The 19,981-nt window shown below is 49.4% G+C and overlaps 7 protein-coding genes across 7 annotated transcripts, besides 6 other annotated features; 2 read left to right on the top strand and 5 right to left on the bottom strand.

The window, feature by feature from the left end:
* Window positions 1-49: 49 nt before the first annotated feature.
* On the bottom strand, window positions 50-2,160 carry ACLA_058090 (putative MFS transporter; the record flags this gene model as incomplete). Its single annotated transcript, XM_001276577.1, has 8 exons — window positions 50-233; window positions 299-628; window positions 691-744; window positions 796-882; window positions 929-1,377; window positions 1,433-1,535; window positions 1,735-1,914; window positions 1,970-2,160. The coding sequence occupies 8 exons, from the start codon at window positions 2,158-2,160 to the stop codon at window positions 50-52; spliced, it is 1,578 nt and encodes a 525-aa protein (XP_001276578.1).
* A 1,506-nt stretch (window positions 2,161-3,666) lies between these two features.
* On the bottom strand, window positions 3,667-4,785 carry ACLA_058080 (putative oxidoreductase, short-chain dehydrogenase/reductase family; the record flags this gene model as incomplete). The annotated part of the gene is made up of 5 exons (XM_001276576.1): window positions 3,667-3,773; window positions 3,843-3,914; window positions 3,964-4,090; window positions 4,175-4,626; window positions 4,692-4,785. 5 exons carry the CDS (start codon window positions 4,783-4,785, stop codon window positions 3,667-3,669), a joined length of 852 nt encoding a protein of 283 aa, XP_001276577.1.
* A 591-nt stretch (window positions 4,786-5,376) lies between these two features.
* ACLA_058070 (putative serine/threonine protein kinase ENV7) lies at window positions 5,377-6,788 on the bottom strand (the record flags this gene model as incomplete). The annotated part of the gene is made up of 3 exons (XM_001276575.1): window positions 5,377-5,921; window positions 5,982-6,594; window positions 6,669-6,788. 3 exons carry the CDS (start codon window positions 6,786-6,788, stop codon window positions 5,377-5,379), a joined length of 1,278 nt encoding a protein of 425 aa, XP_001276576.1.
* A 1,271-nt stretch (window positions 6,789-8,059) lies between these two features.
* Window positions 8,060-10,105, top strand: ACLA_058060 (CAP-Gly domain containing linker protein BIK1; the record flags this gene model as incomplete). The annotated part of the gene is made up of 1 exon (XM_001276574.1): window positions 8,060-10,105. One exon carries the CDS (start codon window positions 8,060-8,062, stop codon window positions 10,103-10,105), a length of 2,046 nt encoding a protein of 681 aa, XP_001276575.1.
* Window positions 10,106-10,789: 684 nt separating this feature from the next.
* Window positions 10,790-11,495, bottom strand: ACLA_058050 (3-hydroxyanthranilate 3,4-dioxygenase; the record flags this gene model as incomplete). The annotated part of the gene is made up of 2 exons (XM_001276573.1): window positions 10,790-11,336; window positions 11,464-11,495. The coding sequence occupies 2 exons, from the start codon at window positions 11,493-11,495 to the stop codon at window positions 10,790-10,792; spliced, it is 579 nt and encodes a 192-aa protein (XP_001276574.1).
* Window positions 11,496-11,815: 320 nt separating this feature from the next.
* On the top strand, window positions 11,816-13,033 carry ACLA_058040 (RNA 3'-terminal phosphate cyclase-like protein; the record flags this gene model as incomplete). Its single annotated transcript, XM_001276572.1, has 1 exon — window positions 11,816-13,033. The coding sequence occupies one exon, from the start codon at window positions 11,816-11,818 to the stop codon at window positions 13,031-13,033; it is 1,218 nt and encodes a 405-aa protein (XP_001276573.1).
* Window positions 13,034-15,154: 2,121 nt separating this feature from the next.
* Window positions 15,155-15,233: a microsatellite.
* Window positions 15,156-15,235: a microsatellite.
* A 521-nt stretch (window positions 15,236-15,756) lies between these two features.
* Window positions 15,757-15,794: a microsatellite.
* Window positions 15,757-15,797: a microsatellite.
* Window positions 15,798-16,852: 1,055 nt separating this feature from the next.
* ACLA_058030 (tellurite-resistance/dicarboxylate transporter family protein) lies at window positions 16,853-18,031 on the bottom strand (the record flags this gene model as incomplete). Its single annotated transcript, XM_001276571.1, has 1 exon — window positions 16,853-18,031. The coding sequence occupies one exon, from the start codon at window positions 18,029-18,031 to the stop codon at window positions 16,853-16,855; it is 1,179 nt and encodes a 392-aa protein (XP_001276572.1).
* Window positions 18,032-19,035: 1,004 nt separating this feature from the next.
* Window positions 19,036-19,059: a microsatellite.
* Window positions 19,060-19,879: 820 nt separating this feature from the next.
* Window positions 19,880-19,921: a microsatellite.
* Window positions 19,922-19,981: the final 60 nt, after the last annotated feature.

Raw genomic sequence — 19,981 nt, 5'->3', positions numbered from 1 at the left:
CATATAGCCGGTATCTCCACAACGCATATTCGGGCAATGAACGGGGAAATCAGTGCCCCATGCCCCTCTCCTGGTTCTCTCGCACAATGCTCCAATACTTCTCCCGGCTGCGAGTTCGAAACATCTTCCCCCATTTGACCATCGCGAGAAACACGGCGGAGATAGCAAGTCCAACAAACGCGGCGGATATGAAGCAATTTTGGTACCCCATGTTTTGTACCCAGGGTGTAATCCTACATGCGAACCAATACCCCGTCAGCATCGTCACATCAGATGGCAGTCAAGAACTCAAACCTACCCATAACCAATGGCGAATGACATGGTATTGCGCACCAGCATCACGCTAGCCATCGCATCGCCACTCAGCTCCCTATAGCTGTCAACGAGATAATTCACGCTGAGCGTGACTCCACAGGCACTGGTGAGCGCAAGAAGACACATCCCAACCAATAGTCCGAACCAATGAATCCCATGGGCAGCACCAATGCCCCAGAGCAGCAAGGACCCGGGGACGAGTATCAGACATGCTAGAGATGGCCAAAGGCGCTGCTCAGCCTCCATCACGCCACCGTTGCGTCGTGCCAGCTTTATAGTTAGCCAGTCACTGAATCTACCTGTGAAAAGAGATCTAACGCATACTCATTAGAACTGGATCTAGGAATGGTCAACTGTTCATACTGGGCAACTCACCCGGCAATGACCCCCAAGCAGCATGCGATATAGCTTAGTCCAACCATTGATGAGCTGGCATGGTATTAGCTCGTTCCTTACTGGTCACGGCCTACACAGGCCTACCTGAAATTATACGGTGGCGATGCCAGGACGAGAGACGCCGTGGCGTTCAGCACGTTAAACCAAATCAGATATGAGCCGTAGGAGAATCTACTCGAATCAGCCTGAGAAAGCAATGAAGACCGGAATGACGTACCCCGCATAGAATATCACCGGCCAACTGAGATAATATAGCGTCTGATAGAACCGTCTGAACATGTTATTCCGGGTCTGGCGCGGCCCAATAATAGCCAACTTCTGAATGTAGGTCTTCTTGTTGTACACCACTCCACACTCGGCCTCTGAAGGCTGTGTAATGGAAGGCAGCCGCTTCTCCTGATCTTCATTCTCGGATGTCGTCTTTGATGACTCCATGGAATCGTTGGCACTAGTTGTTTCGTTATACACCCGCGTATAGTTTGTCTCCTCCATGAAGAAAAAGAGAAACACAATGGCAATCGCGCAGAATATGGCTGGCCAGTAGAAAACCCATTCCCAACCCTGGTACTGGGCGATGAATCCGCAAATTACCGGCGCAAAGTAGTTGCTACCAGCTAAGAAGAAGGCATACAGCCCCATATAGCTCCCTCGTTGATGCGTGAAATACTATAGGTCGTCAACGGCCGAGGCAATAACGAACTCAGCAATAAGGGCCACTCACCACATCCGTAACTGTCACTTCTGGAAGAGCTTCGATAGGAGCGAGGAAAAAGCCGGAAACGATGCTGCGACCAATCCATTCCCCGTTTGAACGGACGTAGGGACTAAATAGCAAAGAAAAAGCATGTTAGATACGGACGATCTGAGATCTAGTATGGATTATCCTGAGGCATACCCCCATACTAAGGTACACTGTTCATTGCCCCCAAATGGTTAGTCAAAAGCCTTGTACGGATTCATGGAGAGTTTTGCGTCACAGCATGTGTACGACTCACCAAGATCCCGGTCAGTGATAAAATATACGTCAACCGCTTCCCATATTGCAATGCGAAAGGCTGCCAGAACAGCAGGCCCCAGCCTGCAAGGAGGAATAAGAAACCTGTGCCTTGATTGAGAGTGTTGATCGCAACGCCAGTCTCCTTAGAAAGAGGAACAAGCACTGAATAAACAACCGAGGCCGAGATACCTGCGAAGAGAGTGTATCTGATAAGAAATGTATGAGCCGATGCACTTTGAATTCTGGCTTCGGTAGACTTACACACTGACACAAATCGTGGATAGTAGTTTTCGTCGTGGTGCCCAATTTAGAGGATCATCCGGATCATCAGAAGGTGCAGGCACAAGGACGATATCCCGGTCTCCTTCAGCATGACGAGTGGCCACAACATGATCCAAGTCCACTAAAGTGAACGTGCCAGGGATTGCATCTGTGTCCACCTGAGGTGCCATTATATGGCGGGAACGGTATCAAGAAGGTAGAGTACTTCCTAAGTTGTGTGCATATGACCTATAGATACCCTGTATCTTGTGGAGAGAATTGCTTTGGTCAACACGAAAACTCCAGCTGGATTGCGGATCAGACACATCCATGTGGCGACGTCGAGATATAAGTACTCGCTGCAGGATCAAGGACATTCTGTGACGGAGATAATCAAGGTTATCGGAGAACTCTCTTCTTGACAACCCACCAATGCCACCACAGGTATGTGATATCTGGGCTTCACCAGGACCCACGAAAGATAGATATCGACTGTCCCCAAACCTAATGTCAGACGCCTATAAACTGTTACACAAGCACTAGATGCATCGATGTACTTGCCGATAAGCCAGCCCGGAAATATTCCGCCATGATAGGACTCTATGGCATTGGATGCATGTTGCGTAGGGAGTCAAGCCACTTAACCAACTCTGAGTGATCTCTCCACGAGGACTTGCCGATCCAATGTTGGCGAATGGATTAGGACATCACCAGTCCCCGCAAATGTAGGGGACTACCTGTGAGGGGCCTGGACCAGTGTCGAGTGTCAAACAAAGGAAGGACAAGGTTGACGGCCGGCGGGTGACTTCACCAGTACCGCGTCCACATACCTAAAGAGCGGAATCTCTCCTTCTTGGAGAAAGCCAGGCGACAGCTAGACGAATGAAAAAGATGGCGCTGTATTGATGTAGTGCATTGGATAGAAGATCACTGATTGTTGGACTAAGCAAGAAGCTAGCTGTAGTCAGTGGGTGTGTATCTGTGTATCTATCTCAGTCTGAGTGTGGAGTAAGCAGCAGATAGATAGCAGGTGACTTCCCTCTTTCTTCCTCAGCCTTCACCTATCGCAGCTCACATCACCAGAATATCCATGCACCATTGGCCATGCTCGCCGGACTAGAGTCCAGTCTGAGTCCAAGAGCTCTTATCTCCGATGGTCTTGTCTTTTCTGGATAGTCCATACTACACTAATAGTGCTTCGGCTGGGGTTGATAATTCCCCGCACGAGACAGCCTTGTCTACTTAATCTACCGGCATTTGGTTTGCTCCAGCCAGTGGGTTGAGAGAAGGAATCCAAAGTAGCGCAGTCTACATGGAGAAAGTGAATCATGGGTAAGAAACGAGATATACGACTGAAACCGAGACCCGGTCACTACTGATCTATACCTTCTGGTCCGGAGAACACAAGTCCATCCCCAGCCCATGATCAGATATTTTGAGGTCACTGAGAGGACGTACCACCAATGCTGCTGAAGAATGCTGGGAAATCGCAGGTTCTGATCATATTTAAAGCCGCTTGAATGGCTGCCCAACTATCTCCTCACTGCATTTCCATAATGCCCTCCCGTTACGTTCTCCGGCAGGGAAATCTATCTTGGGCAATGGGAGGATTTCGCAATTATCCAGGAATGCACCGGAGCGATCTAGTGACGCATGATTTCTTAGCATGAATCGGTATACAGAGCTGGGTGGGAAATCTACTTGCCTGCAATATCCGGATCGAGGAGGGCTCTCAAAATGGTGGCAATGCCCTGCGAGACGGATTTGGGTACCTGCTGTAGAAGAATGGGGAGATCTTCTCCCTCTTCAATAACGCATCACCGTCAGAGGCACATCACATCGACCACAGGAGACGATTTGGTCAGGCACGCACGTTCTTTCTTCTTCTGAAGCCATGAAGCCACGTGCTCCAGGGAAGCAACAGTCTGAATACTTGGTTTGGTATCTTAAATCGTCAGCTCATGATGGAGACTTCAAGCCACTGGAGCACGAACTCCCCGGGTTCACAGCAAAGGTGCTCATCGAGCGACCAGCGCCAGAGATTGCCAGACACTTGACCATCTGGATATTGGCGAACGTCGATAACGCAAAAGCATCCAGCGGGTGATATGTTTTCCCATCCTGCGAGTGCCAGATATTGCGCAAGTTAACACTCTACAAGAACCGTGCCCACTTCAACTGTCAGAAAGCCACCTGCACACTTACCGAAAACGAGGGATCATCCCACTCTGGTAGCGAAGCTTCAGGCCGAATGCAAGAGCTGACCATTACCACCCTGGAGTCCGCTAGCATTAGATCCAGAAGCAGATTTATCAAAAGAAAATGACTCAGGTAGTTGTGCTGAAAGTGGGACTCCACCCCATCTGCAGTCTTCGCCCACGGTCCAGCGAACAGAGTAGGGAATCCCACGAGCCCGTCGATAGGAATATCGAGCTTCTTGATAGTATCCGCCGCTTTATGCACGGAAGCAAATCTGCCGCAATCAACTGAAACAAAAATCACTTTGACCTTGGGGTGTTTCTGATTGATCTCGTCGATCACCGGCTGCGCCACTACTTGCGACTTGCCCATCAGGATAATGGCTGCTGCATCTCCGCTTGCTAGGGCCTCGGCGGTTGCTACTGGTAATCCGTCCCGATCGACTCCGGTTAAGAGGACTTGTTTTCCGCAGGCAAGATTAGCTCAATTGATCTCTCGGTCAGGGGTTGCATATCCGGCGCACATGTTCTTTTCTTGATGCTCAAGGGAAAGGCCTTGACCACGTCTGCGCCTTTGGTGTCTGGTCCCCACTTGAGTCCCATCTTCTTTCGAGGCATGGATTGAGTGTGAAGGGAGACTGGGTGCGGTTGACTCCCTGATGGGCTGCGTGTATCTATGTTGTGCCGGGAAGGAATTTGGCTCCTGTTTTTCGTCATCATGAGCCCTCCCAAATTACGTAGATAAGACGTTCCGCGCAGGCAGTATACTGGGGAAGAACAATATACTCCCATCAAAGCCTAATTGAAATTCAAGACTGACTTTAGGCAAATAAAGGGAGCTCAATCGATTCATAGCCTGGGACGCAGTGACAATCCGCAGCGGGGACCTTATATAGGCGAAAGTAGAAGGGTGAGATAAATGGGGACTGACGTCCTCTCATCTATTGTCCCACTCTGGTTAACGGATAGGCAATAGAGAATTGATAAGACATGAATGGTGCTCAGTCTGAGGTGCTTTCAGAAGATGTGTCGAGTACTCGGTTCATAATCTACAAACGGGGTCACCGGAAACAACACAACGCAAGTAAGCTGCACAAAGATAGCTTGGTCGAGATAATATGGAAGATGCAAGGAATGGGGATATACAAGAAATCAATCATATGGTGGTATGGATTACACCTCTGCCGTCTACAGGGGATCACACAGGCTTTAGTCTGATCTCGAGGCGATGACATCGTCATCTGAGAGGTCCTGGATCACATCCTTCATGAGCTGAATGAGTTCGTCGATGTCGGGCCGGTCCGCAGGCTCAACTTGCAAGCATTTCCTGACAACCTCCTTGACGGGCTCGCTGATGGTGGCGGCGTTGTCTTTGCTCGCATCATCCCCGCCAGCTCTGCCTTTGCCCTTGGTGGCTCCAGGCTTCTCGTCGGGGAACCGCCAATCCCCGCCGAGGACACACATACTCAAGCTGCCGCCTGTTTCCTCACTACGGGCTTCAAAGGGGCTCTTGCCTACCAGGCAGGCGTACAACGTACACCCTAAAGACCAGATATCAACCTTGGTGTCGATGATTGACCCGGTCTTGACATCAAAGAGCTCAGGCGCTCGGTATGGCATCGTGCTATGCTCAGCGGCAGTATCTTGCACCGCCAGAGCGAGGGAGCGGGAGGTGATGGCTATGGGACTCGGCGCCAGAGAGCCAAGGTCCATAAGGATGGGAGTCTGTCCATCATCGTCGATCATGATATTGCCTGCAAGGGGTCAATGAGACAAGCACAATGCAGATGCCCAGTAGAGTAGGCAGCGCTTACCTGGTTTCACGTCTCTGTGCGTATAGGGACGAACATCTCCCTCTTGAATGCCTTCCTGGCTTCTCGTGACCTCGTCATCCATCAAAGGCTCATTTTCCGAGTCTTCGTCCACGCGCTGGCTGGCTCGACGCTTAGGTTTGCCCATCTGCATAGATAGTTCGGCATCGGTCTCTTCGCCCTCCCGCCGGATTGCCTTGGCTCTGCGTGTAGACCCAGCACCCCTCTTGACGCGATACTGATGCATTGCTTTGAGCGCATTGGCGACACCAAGCATGAGCATCATCAGTCTTTTCTCCGGGAAACGGGTATGGTTGACGAGATTCGCGTTGATCGCATCCTGAAGATTTCCGCGTTGGTAGTACGGCAGCAGAATGTAGACGGTTTTCGATCCAGCCTCGCCGCCATCGGAGCGGAATTTCGAACCCGATTCCGTTGAGACGCAGTGGTCGATGGAGTGAATGATGTTGTTTTGTGACGTGAACAGGTTATAGGCTTCGACTTCTTTCAGGGCCTGGGAGACGGACTCTTGGCCAAACGGACACCGGATCTTCTTCAAGGCAAAGAGTTCTGACGTAGCCTTATCTTGGACGAGGTACACGTAGGAGAATCCACCCTGATCGAGGCGGCGCATGTTAGCTGAGAGAATATTTTGGAGGTGAGAAGCGCATTGAGCATAGCGCAACATACCTCGCCCAGAAGTCGCAATAGTTTGAAGCTCCGGTTATTGATCTTCAGCTGCGGCGTGCTCGGAAAGCAGCATATGCAATCGGTGAAGGTGTAGAGCAGATCGAAGAAGTATTGGGCCATCTTGCGCAGCTAAGGTGTGACGGTCGCAATAAGCTGATTAGGTCGGATATTATAATAAGATTGTTGTCGACTGTGCGTGATCCTTCAATTCCATCAATCTGCGGTGTCGACTCTATCTCCGCAGAATGGGCCGGCTCGTGTGGTTCCACGGCTCCACTGCAATGTGACCACGTAGTATGCGATCGCGAATAGAAGTAGGTCCTATTTCGTAGCGTAGCGGGATTGTATTTTGGGTCGAAAGGATGAGCAATGCGAGGAGAGTTGGAGAGATGAAGTCGGAAGGGGACGAACGGTCGGATGAGGCCAAGGGACGTTGATCAGAAGGAGACCTTGGCGTGGAGGACGTATTGAGTAGAGTAGTTATCCTGACTTCAAGAGTCCTAGTGAAGATATTCTTCTTGAGTTGAGGTCGGTGCTGCTTAAGGAAGACCGAAGTATATATGAGCAGTCAGTGGTGATAAGTGTTGCTAACTCACTGCTAAGTGCTCAGTTGAAGATGCAGATATGTAGTTAGTTAATATATTTGACGGATAAGAAATTAGAAGGGAGTATCTTCAGCCTGACTGACCTTACTTGATCATCTCATCTGGTGGAGCAACAGCTGTTCTCTTACCCATGGACCATGGTTCGCGTTTCCGTGCAGTTTATTATTATTATTATTGTTGTAGTAACTAAGCTATCTAGTAGTAGTTGAGGAGGAGGAGGACTACTGGAAAGAAGACACAAGTTATAACACTGACAGATGTAAAGATACCTAGAGGAAATTCAAGAAATGATGTCTTTAATTAATACCTTCAATCCCTTCAAGCATCCCATAATAATCGGTTGAATATATCCATCCCCATCCTGGCTCCTTAGGCTTCTCCTCTGCCCAAGCTAGCAGCCAAAAGAAAAAAAAAACAACAAAAAAACAACAACAGAAGATCAACAACCCCTTTAACTAACTAACTACGCTGACTGCAAATCACCAGCTTAGATTCGTCGACAAACCATGAAGACTACTTTTAACTAACTACTACTACTAGATGATTCCTATCAATCAAATAATAATAATAACAACAACAACAGATCTATCGTAAGGTACAGGAGGAGCTCCACTCCAAGTACTACTCCGTATAGCCTTCTCCTCTTTCCTTACCGCGTCATCCCTTTCACGTTCCTCTTCTTCTCTTCCACTCCCACTTGAGTCTCCTTCGACTCTCAGGAACGGCTTGTCTTCCCTTCTTGTTCTACACGCGACCGTGACATAGTCTTCCCAGAACTCCATTCCGATGGCGATCCTCGACGACGTTCAAGTCGGCGATGTCGTGAATGTTCCTGGGGGGATGTACGGGACGGTCCGGTATCTGGGTACTGTCGCCGGGAAGCCAGGCAAATTCGCAGGAATCGAGCTGGCGCCAGAGCATGCCAGAAGAGGGAAAAACAATGGCGATGTGGAAGGGAGGAAGTATTTCAAGACCTCGACCCCCGGCTCAGGCATCTTTGTCCCTATGAACAGCAACCGATACGTCACAAAGAGATCTTCCACATCTGCCCTGATGGTGAACACCGCCCCTCCGACCCCCTCGCGACCGATCAACTTCAGCAAATCCGTCGGTCCGAGCCCCGCAGTTCACCGGGCGCGTGTCAGACGCCCGTCGTTGCCTCGCCCGGAATCCCCACGAGGTCCTCCTCCCTCCAAGGTCAGTCTCGCCGGCCTCCGTACCCCATCTACGGCCTCCCGAGCAGGCCCGAGCCCCAATGGCTATCCCCGGAGTCCAGTCAAGGCTCCGTCCCGCGCCTCGGATCGGCCGCCCTCGCGCTTGAGTGTGGAGGATGATATGTCTTCGGTAAGAACGTCGGACTTTCATCGCAGCTCAATGGCCTCGGAAGTGCAGGAGTTGAGGGACCAGATCAAGAGCCTGGAGAGGCAGCTTTTAGATCGTGATAGGCAGCTGGAGGAACAGGCCAATACGCTGGCCGAATTTCACAGGACAATTGAGGATCTGGAAGGCTCGGATGCACTTTCGATCAGGGCTCAGCTGCGCGAGAAGAACGACAAGATTGCGCAGCTGACAGCGGAGTTTGATCTCCATCGTGCCGACTTCAGAAGCACCCTTGATACTCTTGAGGTGGCTGCCTCAGAAACTGAAAGGGTCTACGAATCACGACTGGATGAGCTGATGCAGCAGAATAAGGAACTACAAGACCGGGGGGAGGATGTCGAAGCCGTCGCTAGACAGCTTAAGCAGCTGGAAGAGTTGGTTTCAGAGCTCGAGGAGGGCCTCGAGGATGCACGACGCGGCGAGGCCGAGGCTCGGGCCGAAGTCGAGTTTCTTCGTGGTGAAGTCGAGAGGACCAAGCTTGAGTTGAAGAAGGAACGGGAGCACTCTGCCATCATGTTACGGGATGCCCATTCGAGCCCGGACGGAAGTCGGCATTCCAAGGAATTGGATCAGAAAGATGATGAGATCCGTGGTCTGAAAGCTATCATTCATTCATTGAGTCGTGGCGATCCAAACTTCCCTGGACTGCAGCAAAACGACATTTCGGCAAATTCGCGGCAGGACCACGATTCCGAACAAATCACACACCTGGAACAACGTATCCAGGAATTTGAGCATGCCAACGAGAGCAAGACCTATCGCATTGAAGAACTCGAGCGTGAACTCCAGCAGATGCGGCTACACAATGGCACTCGTACCCGTAGCTCTACGATAAGCACATCAACTACCCATCACAAACCTTCCAGCTCGACGGGGAATATCGGTGCCGCAAATACCATCAACCAAGTCCATCGCCTGTCTGACCGCACGGTGGTCCCTAATGACTGGCTAGATACACCTCAACATGAAGGGCCGCAGTATCAGGCGTACTCGGTGCACCACCGAAGAGCTTCGGAAACCTCCCGCCAACGACTGGAGACCATGCACGAGTCTGATGGCCGCTCCGATGACGGTACATCGTTGTGGTGCGAGATTTGCGAGACTGGTGGGCATGATATCCTTAGTTGTACAAACATTCTGGGTGCCGAAAACAAGGATGAAGATGTACAGCGTGTCGAGCAGTCTCATCATGAGGGCTCCGTCGACGGCAAGTCCACTCCGGGGACATCTATTGCTGGCGAGTCACTGCCCTCAAAGGATGAGGATGGGGCCACTCCTCGAAAGACCGGACGGGATGCCGTCCTGGAGGGTTTAAAGGGCATCGGCGGGGGACTCACTGCTTCCATGACACCTGTTGCTGGGAAAGCAAGTGGGGTGATTGATGAGACAAAATGGTGTGCCCTGTGTGAGCGAGACGGTCATGAGAGCATAGATTGTCCCTTTGATGACTGAACAACGGCTGCTATTCGAGAAATGTCAATCATGACTGATGCCCAACGGCAGTTGTTTCTTTCCTTCTTGACACAGTTACACGGTCGTCTTACTTCGATGGCTCGATTGGGTTTATATGATTGAGAGTCTGCTTACTCGCTTGTAATGCTTCTCACTACTCTTTTTTCCTTTTTGGCTTCTTTCCTGACATATCTTATGCGCCTTGTTTCCTCTGGATGTCCGTGGTCTTCTGGGTCTTCCACTATCACGATTCCATGGGACCCAATACCCTTGCCTCACAGTCTGTGTTAATACCTTCACTTTTCTCTCGGTTGCCACTTGTCCTGTTTCTAATAATGCATCCCTTGGCAAATTTTCCTTTAATTCACCCTCATTTGTATTCTTACTGAACAATTGCCCTCAGTCAAGCTGGCTGCATTTGCATCGACATCTGACCCAGCTGCCGCCTCCATCATCCGGGCCGCCCTTGGATCGCTGGTCCCACATCTCTATCTTTTTTTCACCCTCCACCCTCAGTCTCATGTCTGAGCAAATGAATGTACTTTGAGACTGCATTTTTAGGATTCTTGATGATGGGAACTCAATAGTGAGACATCGCGATAGGGCTGTCGCCATCAAAGGCATAATACATAGCTCATCATCAAGTCCTCCAGGACAGCCCTGCGCATAAAATCGAAGTGTCAATCACTCCACAAACCTGGGAGGCTGTACTATCTCGCCCTCTTTAAATCTTGTCTCCGCAATGGTACCACACGCCTTGCACGTCCGCTTCTCCTGGTCCGCGCCAAACTCTTCCACGACCTCCTTCACCTGCGTCCCCAAGTCCGTACACACAAACTGCTTCTCCCACACGATCTCCCCACAGCCCCTACAGTACCACCGCATCTGATCAACCGCGCCTTCCGCCCGCGGTTGCTCCATAACCACGCCCACCGTATCCTTAAACCGCACAGGACAATGCGGGGTGTTAGCAGGGAGGAGGAAAATCGACCCTTCGTGGATAGGGATATCCTGGAAAACAGGCGGGGAGACAGATGTGTCGACCGTCTTCAGGAGCATGGAGCCCCGGTACTGGTAGAAGAACTCCGGGGTCGTGTTGATGTGGTAGTCGGTGCGGGCGTTTGGCCCGCCAACGATCATGACGGTGTATCCGGCAGTGGCGGGGGAGGAGGGATGGTAGACGCAATAATTATTGACTGGTGGTTGGAGAAGGTGGGAGTTGGCTTCGAGCCTGTAGTTATTCCGCTGTCAGTTAAACATGTTCAGTCTGTCGCGTCTTGTGATGTTGTCTCATCAGATGCTGTGCATTGCGGGGGAGGGGTATGTAGTCTGAAGATCGGAGGTGAGGATAGGTTTACCATTTTGGGATATTCAAAGCTGGGGGAAGCATTGTTTCTGTTGGGTTAATTCAATCTTTTGCGACGCAAATAGCGACTCCTTATCTGGATTGTTGGATGGTTATTTGTAGTCCTTCATTATTGATGGAGCATCATACGAACTGGACTGAGAGTAAATAATGCGGTCATCCCATCTGGCGGAGATAGTCGGAGTTAAAATTAGATCGGGCGGCCCGGAACGGATCATTGTGTCTCCGACAGATTTTCTTTTTTTTTATCAAAATTATCCATTCAGTAGCACTTTCGAGTTCGAAGAGATTCAGCTTGGATTTCAACAACGGAGTGATCGAAGGGTCTCCCAATCAAAGCAGCTATGGCGACCACATCCCAACCTCCCCTCCGATTTACCGGTCACAAGAATTTGGTAAACCGTCTGGTCTTCTCAACCCTAACCGGCCGAACGGTGCACATCTCGCAAATCCGTCCTTCGTCTCCTACGAATCCTGGTCTCGCTCCCCATGAGATCTCATTCCTTCGTCTCCTTGAAGCCGTCACCAATGGCTCGCAGATGGAAATCTCTTACACCGGAACGATCGTCATTTACAAGCCTGGTTTGATCACAGGCGGCATTGCTGGGAACGGAGCCAGCAGTGGAGGTGTCATTCGGCATGAGCTTCCTGCAGGATGTAACCGGGGCGTCAGCTATTTCCTCATACCGCTCTGTCTTCTAGCACCTTTCTCTAAGGCGCCCATCAAGGTCCTTTTCACTGGCCCGGGTGTCATAACTTCCGCCACGCCCACAGGTGATATGTCTGTGGATAGCGTCCGAACCGCAATCCTTCCTCTTTACAACCAGTTTGGCATTTTCAACAATATTGAGCTTCGCATTCTGCGTCGGTCTAATCCAGGGCCAAATGGCAGAGGTGGCGGTGGAGAAGTTCAGCTGGTGTTTGGTCACCAAGTCCGTCTTCCGAAAACTCTGCACCTGTTGAATCCTGGCAGAATTAAGAAGGTCCGTGGAGTGGCATACGCTGTAGGTGTCTCGGCTTCCAACAACTCAAGAATGATCGATGTCGCCCGTGGTGTTCTCAATCCGCTTGTTCCAGACACCTACATTTTCTCCGATGTATCGTCCGCGCCTCTGGTGCCTGCTCCTGAGAAGAACAACGCAGCCGGAAAGAAGAAGATTGGTCTTGGCTTTGGCTTGTCCTTGGTTGCAGAGTCTTCGACCGGCTGCCTGTTTTCTGCCGATGTCGCATGCCCACCTTCAGGTGGTCAACCGCCCGAGGACATTGGCAAACAATGTGCATACCAGCTTCTCGAAGCTGTGTCCAAGGGTGGATGCGTTGCACCTGCTGCTGCCTCAACCATGCTGGGTCTGATGACCATGGGATCAGAGGATGTTGGCCGAATCCAGATTGGACGAGACGTAATGGCCGATGAGAGCATCATTCAACTCGCTAGGGATTTGGCCAAGTTTGGTGCTCCGGGATGGGGTCTGAGAGATGCTTCCGGTGAAAACGAGCAAGGGGATATCATTGTGAGTGTGGTTGGTCGGGGCATTGGCAACGTCGGCAGAAAGGTGGCTTGATAGGGTGCGCACCACTTCAACTCGCCATCACTTTTTTGTGGCTATTTTGGCGGCTCGCCTCGCCTGGTTGAAACTGGTTCAATCCTCAACGGCCATTTATAGCGCCAGGTGGCAAAACGGATGTGCTGTCGCCAAAGTTATCTTGCAGTGAGTCAGGAAGTCACAACCGTCGTGTCCTCAGTTCAACCGGCAGCCTGTGACTTCTGGGACATCTCGGAAGTTTTCATTTCAGGCGGGGGTACGCCAACGACCGCCACTCTTCCTGTTCGATTCAACGTGGAGATGGGGCTGAATCTTAGCTGAATGCTTCATGTGCCATGTCCATGGCTCCCAGGCGTCCTCTTTTAAACTCCAAGGAGCGAGCTTCAGCGTCCGATGCTCGATGAGAGCAATAAAAGTTTCAAAGGGGGTATTTCTTTTTTCTTCTGCATCGCATTATACCCATCGATTACTGAGCTCCCGGTGCCCCCTGACAAGGACCGGGTTGGTGGTACAACAGAGGCGTTGATGGTGTTATCAGGGATCATTGTACTTATTGTATATAGAAATCGCAAGGCATCTTGATGCAATCAATTACTGCTAATCTATTTTCTCCTTTCCTCGCTACTTCGAAGATGCAAGCCCCTTGGGGAAAGAACAACTCTTCCTCCTAGGTAGGTCGATCTTAGTAAGAACGCTGTTCATCCAGCTGTCCGGCAACTGGCCTCCACATCGTCCATTCCACCCCGTGTGGAAGACGCACGAGCAAGAAACTGCTGCTCAATGAATCCATCAAGCCCATATTGTGGCCCGCCAACAGCGCTGAATTTGCACTGAAGACTTTCTGTGACCTTACACAGCAACTACTCAGGCATCAAGCGCCGATCACGGTCAGGCAGAAATCCGAAGAAACTCAAACCAGAGCGTTCTTGCCTCTTTAGGAAATTCATGACGCTATCCAGTGCCGTTGTTCCTTCCTCCTACGTAGTGATTGCCAAAGGGTTCCCAGCCTGGAAGGAGCACTATAAGAAGGCAGTCGCCCCCCTCTTCTCCCCTGTCTCCTTCTTTCCTCCTACATCTCCCCTGTCCTCTCAACATGTTGCCAACGCTGTTCTTGTTCTTCTGCTGCTCTTTTCCTCATGGCCCTCTTATCAAATCAAAGAAAATCATGACTTCCCAGACCTTCCCAGATTCTCGCTGTTCTTTTAACTCATTTTCTCTTTCCATGCGTTTGCCCGTCTTCTCAGTCCTACCGTCACTACTTCCTTCCTGAAGTTGAGGACGGTCTGGGCTGGAGGACTTTCGTAAGCTTCCCTCAGCACTCGGTTTGCGTTGACGTCAGAGATCAGTGACTTTCCTCCGTATAAGCGACTGGGCATGCGAGAGTATCATAAAAAACGTGTGGTATGTTCTTCCTTCGAGGTCCTCTTCAGAATGAGTGAGAATCAATAACATCCAAATAAGGACAAACAATAGTTCTTTTCTCTCCTTGCCGGAATCTTCACTTGAGCATCATGCCTAGCACCGCGGGCAGGCCCAGTAAGTGACAGAGCTTGTAAGCCAACTCTCGATCGACTGAGTGAGTGTACGAGTCCAACTAACCGCTTGTTAGGCTGGCTAAAAACAATCGCTCGCACCGCTGGCCAGTTCCCTCACGGGACATGCCCTGGTGAGGACTTATCCATTCTTCTTGGTTTGCTGGACAGTCCTGACCAAAGTCAAGTTCAGTTGCCGCGTCCTTTTTCTTGATCATGCTGGGGGTCCATCAGTTCGACAACCTGTTAGTGCAGCCAGGCCCAGTATGTGACAGAGCTTGTAAGTCATATTCCCCCGGGTCATCGTGCATATACTTACATTCATAGGCTGGCTAAAAACAATCTGCCACGCCCCAGCGAAGCGAAAGTTCATCCTCTGACTTGGTGAGCTGGCTCTATCCTCTGGTTAGCAAGTATACTGATCCTTTCGGAGGCTCCTGACACTCCCTAATCTCCTTACTGTGCCTCGAATGTCCTGATTAAATTCTGAGGATGCTGATTGATGATTGACGATTAATGATTGATGACTTATGACTTGATGACCTTATGATGCGGTGAGTTGAGCAGTTGATGTTTCGAGACTTGATGTTTTCTATTTTGCTGGTAGCTGCTCTTCTGCTCTTCTGCTCTTCTGCTCTTCTGCTCTTCTGCTCTTCTGCTCTTCTGCTCTTCTGCTCTTCTGCTCTTCAGTCTTTGCTGTTTCAATCTTTGATGCGTGATTCGCGATGTTTTTCTCCTTTGCTGTTTGATGTTCGATGTTCAATGCTCTGCGGCTTTGTTTTTTACTGCTTGATGCTTTGATGCATGATATTCGATTCTTTGCTGCTTTGCCGTTTGATACTTTTGATGCTTGATGTTCTTATGCTTAATGTCTTGAGTTGAAATTTCGCTGCTTGGTGTTCTGATGCTTGATGGTTAGTTCTCGTTTTGGTCCTTGTTGCCTTGATCTCTGATGTTTGATGCTTCAATTTCTGTTGTCTTGCTACTTGATGATTGATTTTGACAATTGATGCTTTGATATTTGACATTTTTGCCTGTTCGTTGAGCCTGTGTCGAGTTGGGCCTGTGTCAAATGCATGTTTTCCCTTGATGCTTTTCGGCTTAATGCTCGGATATTTGATGCTTCCATGTCTACTGTTTTGCTGGTTGATGGTTGATTGTTGACGATTGACGATTGATGATTGATGCTTTTCTGCTTCATACTTTCCTGTTTGATGCTTTGATGTTTGATGCTTTGATGTTTGATGTTTAAGTGTCTGCTAATTTGCTGCTTGGAGAGTGACGAGTGACTAGTGATGAGCGATGATGCTTTGATGTTTTGTTCTTTGGATGTTTCGATGCTCAATACTCTTCCTCGCCGCTGTTTTGTTTGATGCTCTTCTGTTTTTGCTTCTGGTTAATGTTTCTTTGCTTGATATTTGATGCATAAAAGTTTGGTGCTCAATGCTTGGTGCTGATGGATCTGGTGGATGGCGAGAGATGACTGTTGAGTGATGTATCTTGTCTGAGTTGTGTCCTGGTCAAGGTTTTTACCCACGAGGACGTTTTCCTTGGCCTGGTAGGCATCTGTCTACCACCCGAATGGGGGGACAAGGAGATTGATTAATGAAAGCTCTTGACGAAGTGGTATTCCAAACAAGCAGTTAAGAAAGCGGCGTGTAGATTGGGACCGTGGCCGATGCCTGATATCGGATACCCAGAATCGACGGTCATAGATGATATGACCCTGAAGCATTATCCATTCCCAATCAAGTATACAGGACAAGATTTTAGTATTTCTGTCTAATCATACTTTGACTGGAATGCACCCAAGGCCCGCAGGCATATCTGACTCCAATAGGGTGAGATCCATATCTCTATAAGCGGTCGTCTCTATTCTAAACCCAGGCTAAGAAGATCTAGACGCGGATATTACCCTACATTGAGTGTGGAGAAGACAAACATTTCATAGTAAACGCTAATTCCGAAAGAAAACGAGATGCCGAATCATGATGGGGTGAAAGCAAAGAATCTAAAGGCAGAAGAAAACGAAAACAAACAATGATGGTATACCGTCTAACGTCCTTGAGATGCAGGTGATGCAGGGTGTCTTGTATGAAAAAAATGGAAATGCCAATAGTACCTAAAGGAAGTAGAAATGCCAGTAGTGTTTGAACGATTTGTTCTCCTTGGGGAAGAATTGTTCCAGAATGGATGGGGTATATAAGGAGAATGTAAGTGTATGTGGAAGCGAAACCAAAGGGAAACACGAAAGTCGAAAGAAAGGATCAAGATGGAGGGAGAAAGGCGGGAATGGATTCATCATCTAGTCTGCAGCATCCTCATCTTTGCCCGGATACATGATATCCTGGTTGATGATGGCACGGATATGGCTGACAAAAACAAACAGCCACATGCCAACGATGCCAAGGGACATGGCAGAACCAACGCCCAAGATCCCGGGACTGCCCAATGCCTTTCCAAGCGTGATGGTGGCCAAAGTGAAGCCCGTGTTCGGGAAGACCAAGGCCCACCAGTTGAGATGGAAGGAAGTAGGCGGGGACCGGAGGACGGCGATGACGGCGATGAAGAAGAACCACAGACTCAGGGCCCAGAGGAAGATGCCCGCGGTGATTGCGAGCAGCTCGAGGATCCGCGCGTCTTCGAGGGCGTGTGCGTCGTTGATGAGCTTGAACTCGGCGGGCAGGCCCTTGGCCATCCCGACTAGAGCGAGGGCTGTGAAAGCCGGGGGACCAACGCAGATGAACATGCCGGGTCTGTGCTCGCGGCAGGGGAGCCCTGATTCCATCAGCCGGCCGATATAGTGGGCGTACATCATGAAGCTGATCGAGAACCCCAGGCCCTGGAAGGTGACTCCGGCCATGATGACGGGGATCGATGACCGTGCGGGTTGAGCTTCGCCGATGACGGAGGCAATCGTGCCACTGAGCATGATGGGGAAGGCTGGGAGAATCCAGGAGGGCATCATGGTCTGGAGGCCGTATCTGTGCGCAGAGAAGATGAAGGAGTACTGGATCACTGCTGTGGCCAGTGTACAGGCACAGTAGACCCAGAAGAGTACTTCGAGTGCAATCAGGTACGATTCTCGAGCATCGGAGCCGAAGTAGCGATGCAAGCCGGTGATGATGGTTGCTACGGATAGCCAGAAGGTAGGAAAGAAAAGACCCTCGCGCTCATGGCGAAGGGAGTCGAGGAAGCCACCGTGGAGGATGAACCTAGTGGCCATAAGGGAACAGACAAGACCAAACAAGATCAAGTTCACGATGTAGACCACCAGTCCAATGGTCTTCAACCCCTTGAAGGTGTATGGCTGGCTCGCTATCAGGAGAGCCAACCCACCTGTGCTCATGGTCAATGTGTACCAGGCCCAGGTAAAGTGCCTTAACCTCTCACGGAGGCTGAGTCGATGTTGTTTTTCCAGCTGGTTCTCGAGGAAGCCAGAGTCTGACTGAGACGAGGTCGGCGGTATACGATTTTCGAACATTGTGGCGTTTCGAGCGCTTTCTGGCTCTGAGGAGAGAAGAGAGTACGATCAATGACAAAGGGGAGCTGAGGAGTATGATCAATCCCAATGTAGCTATGATGGGAAGAGTGTATCATAAGACAGAGCGACAACAATCAGGCAATCTCTCAAGCCTATGACTTCCACAGATGAGGGAGAACGTTCTGTCTAAATCGGGGAGTTATAACACGAGTGACAGGTGATATAGTCTAAATGTGACTGAAACAATGAAATCAAAATTAGAATTAGATTCAAGGAGAAGTAAAAGAGGATAGCTGTATCTGGGAGAGCCCAGGAGGTTTGCAATTGATCTGTTCCAAAGGTGGTTAACAACCAGACAAAGATGGGATTTATAGAACATGGGAGACATGCCATATACAAGTCTGATATCTCCCAGCCCAAAAAAAAAAATAAAATAAAAACTTCAGGCCGATGTTCATTCCCATCCCGTCTGCTATACCAACTGATTCATGAGCCAAGGATCCAAGAAAATAGAAGGGAGCACATATCACCAGCGGTTGGCCTCACGGATGGAAAGATTTGCAATGCGCAGAGCTCATTGTCCCAGTTTGAGCCATTGGTTCCCACCCAGAATCGGGAAGGTTAGGAAGAGAGCTCGATCAGGCGCATATCAGGGGGGGCACAACTCTAATTCTCATTGTTGCAGGCCATAGAAGAAGGCCCACCGTGGACAGTCTAGACAAGGGGAGTATCAAAGGTAAAACCTGATGCCTAAAGGGTGATGGACTATGATCTTCATGATAGTGGCCATCGACGAGACTTTGCCAAGAGAATGATTTTTTTGATACAGGCCTGGATCTGTTCAGCATAGGTAAGAAGGATGGATTAATCAGTCGACCACGAATTGGCAAACGGTATTCGCCATGCCGATCCGACTGACGCGGTTTTGGCAATAGTCTGTGTACCTAGTGTGTACAGGTCACAGAGTCCTCCGTTGATAGCGGCTTGTCGTATCAGCAAGAAAGGAGAGATAGAGAGAGAGAGAGAGATAAGGCTCAGACTTTCCTTTCTACTAACTCCTTTTCCTCCTTATGGATTCTAATTCCTTTGTTCTGGGCTGTCTTTCTGATTCTCATATTCCGGTCTTCGACTACTGTGGCGTGTAGAACCTTTTCTTTTCGTCATTAAGCTCAAAAATGTGGCGTTCCGTGATAACAGCCATGGTTACGGAGTTCGAAGCATGAGTGGCCGCACCCAGCACATCCCGGCCGTTGGTCTTCGGGCCGACTTGAGCAGGTAACCTGATTCTTGGGAAGTTGCGATGTACCAGACAAAAAGGGAATTGTCCTGGTTCAACAACTTCACCCTTGCTTGTTGTTAGTAGATCATAGGGAGTGGAGCGGAAAGCACCAAAGCTGATTTGATGGACGCGGGTGTTAAGTGTCCTGTGGGCCTGATGATGAGAAGAACCTGGGCTAATCAGACCAACTGAGAGACACTGCTGAACAACATTTGGAATACATCAAGACCACAGCAAACCTCTTTCAAACATGCACTGAGGCATCCAATTAGGGATGGTGAATGTCCAGAAGAATTTGCAAAATATTAAATTATCAAATGTCAGGCCCTTTTGTTCCTATTAAAGATCAAAAATTATATATTAAAAGTGGGTACTAGGCTTTAGCAAATAGGAAGGCATAATTCTAAAGAGTAACTAATTAGATTATATAGAGTATATTATTACCTAATATTAGTAATTAACTAGAATTAACTAGGAGATAGAGGCTATATCTTATAGGCAGCTAGTAGTAGATATTATATTCTCTCTAACTAGGTGGTTATATATCCCTCTCTTATAAGATAATACTTCTATTATCTATTATCTATCATCCATCATCTATCATCAATCATTAAAGGTAAGTAGATTCTATCTATCTTTCTCTTTTAAGTATCTTTATCCCTCTATTTATA

This window comes from Aspergillus clavatus, genomic scaffold (genome assembly GCF_000002715.2).
Source record: "Aspergillus clavatus NRRL 1 1099423829736 genomic scaffold, whole genome shotgun sequence".
Classification (NCBI taxonomy): Eukaryota; Fungi; Ascomycota; class Eurotiomycetes; order Eurotiales; family Aspergillaceae; genus Aspergillus; species Aspergillus clavatus.
Note: the sequence above shows the minus strand (reverse complement) of the source record. Positions and strands in the feature narration are given on the sequence as shown.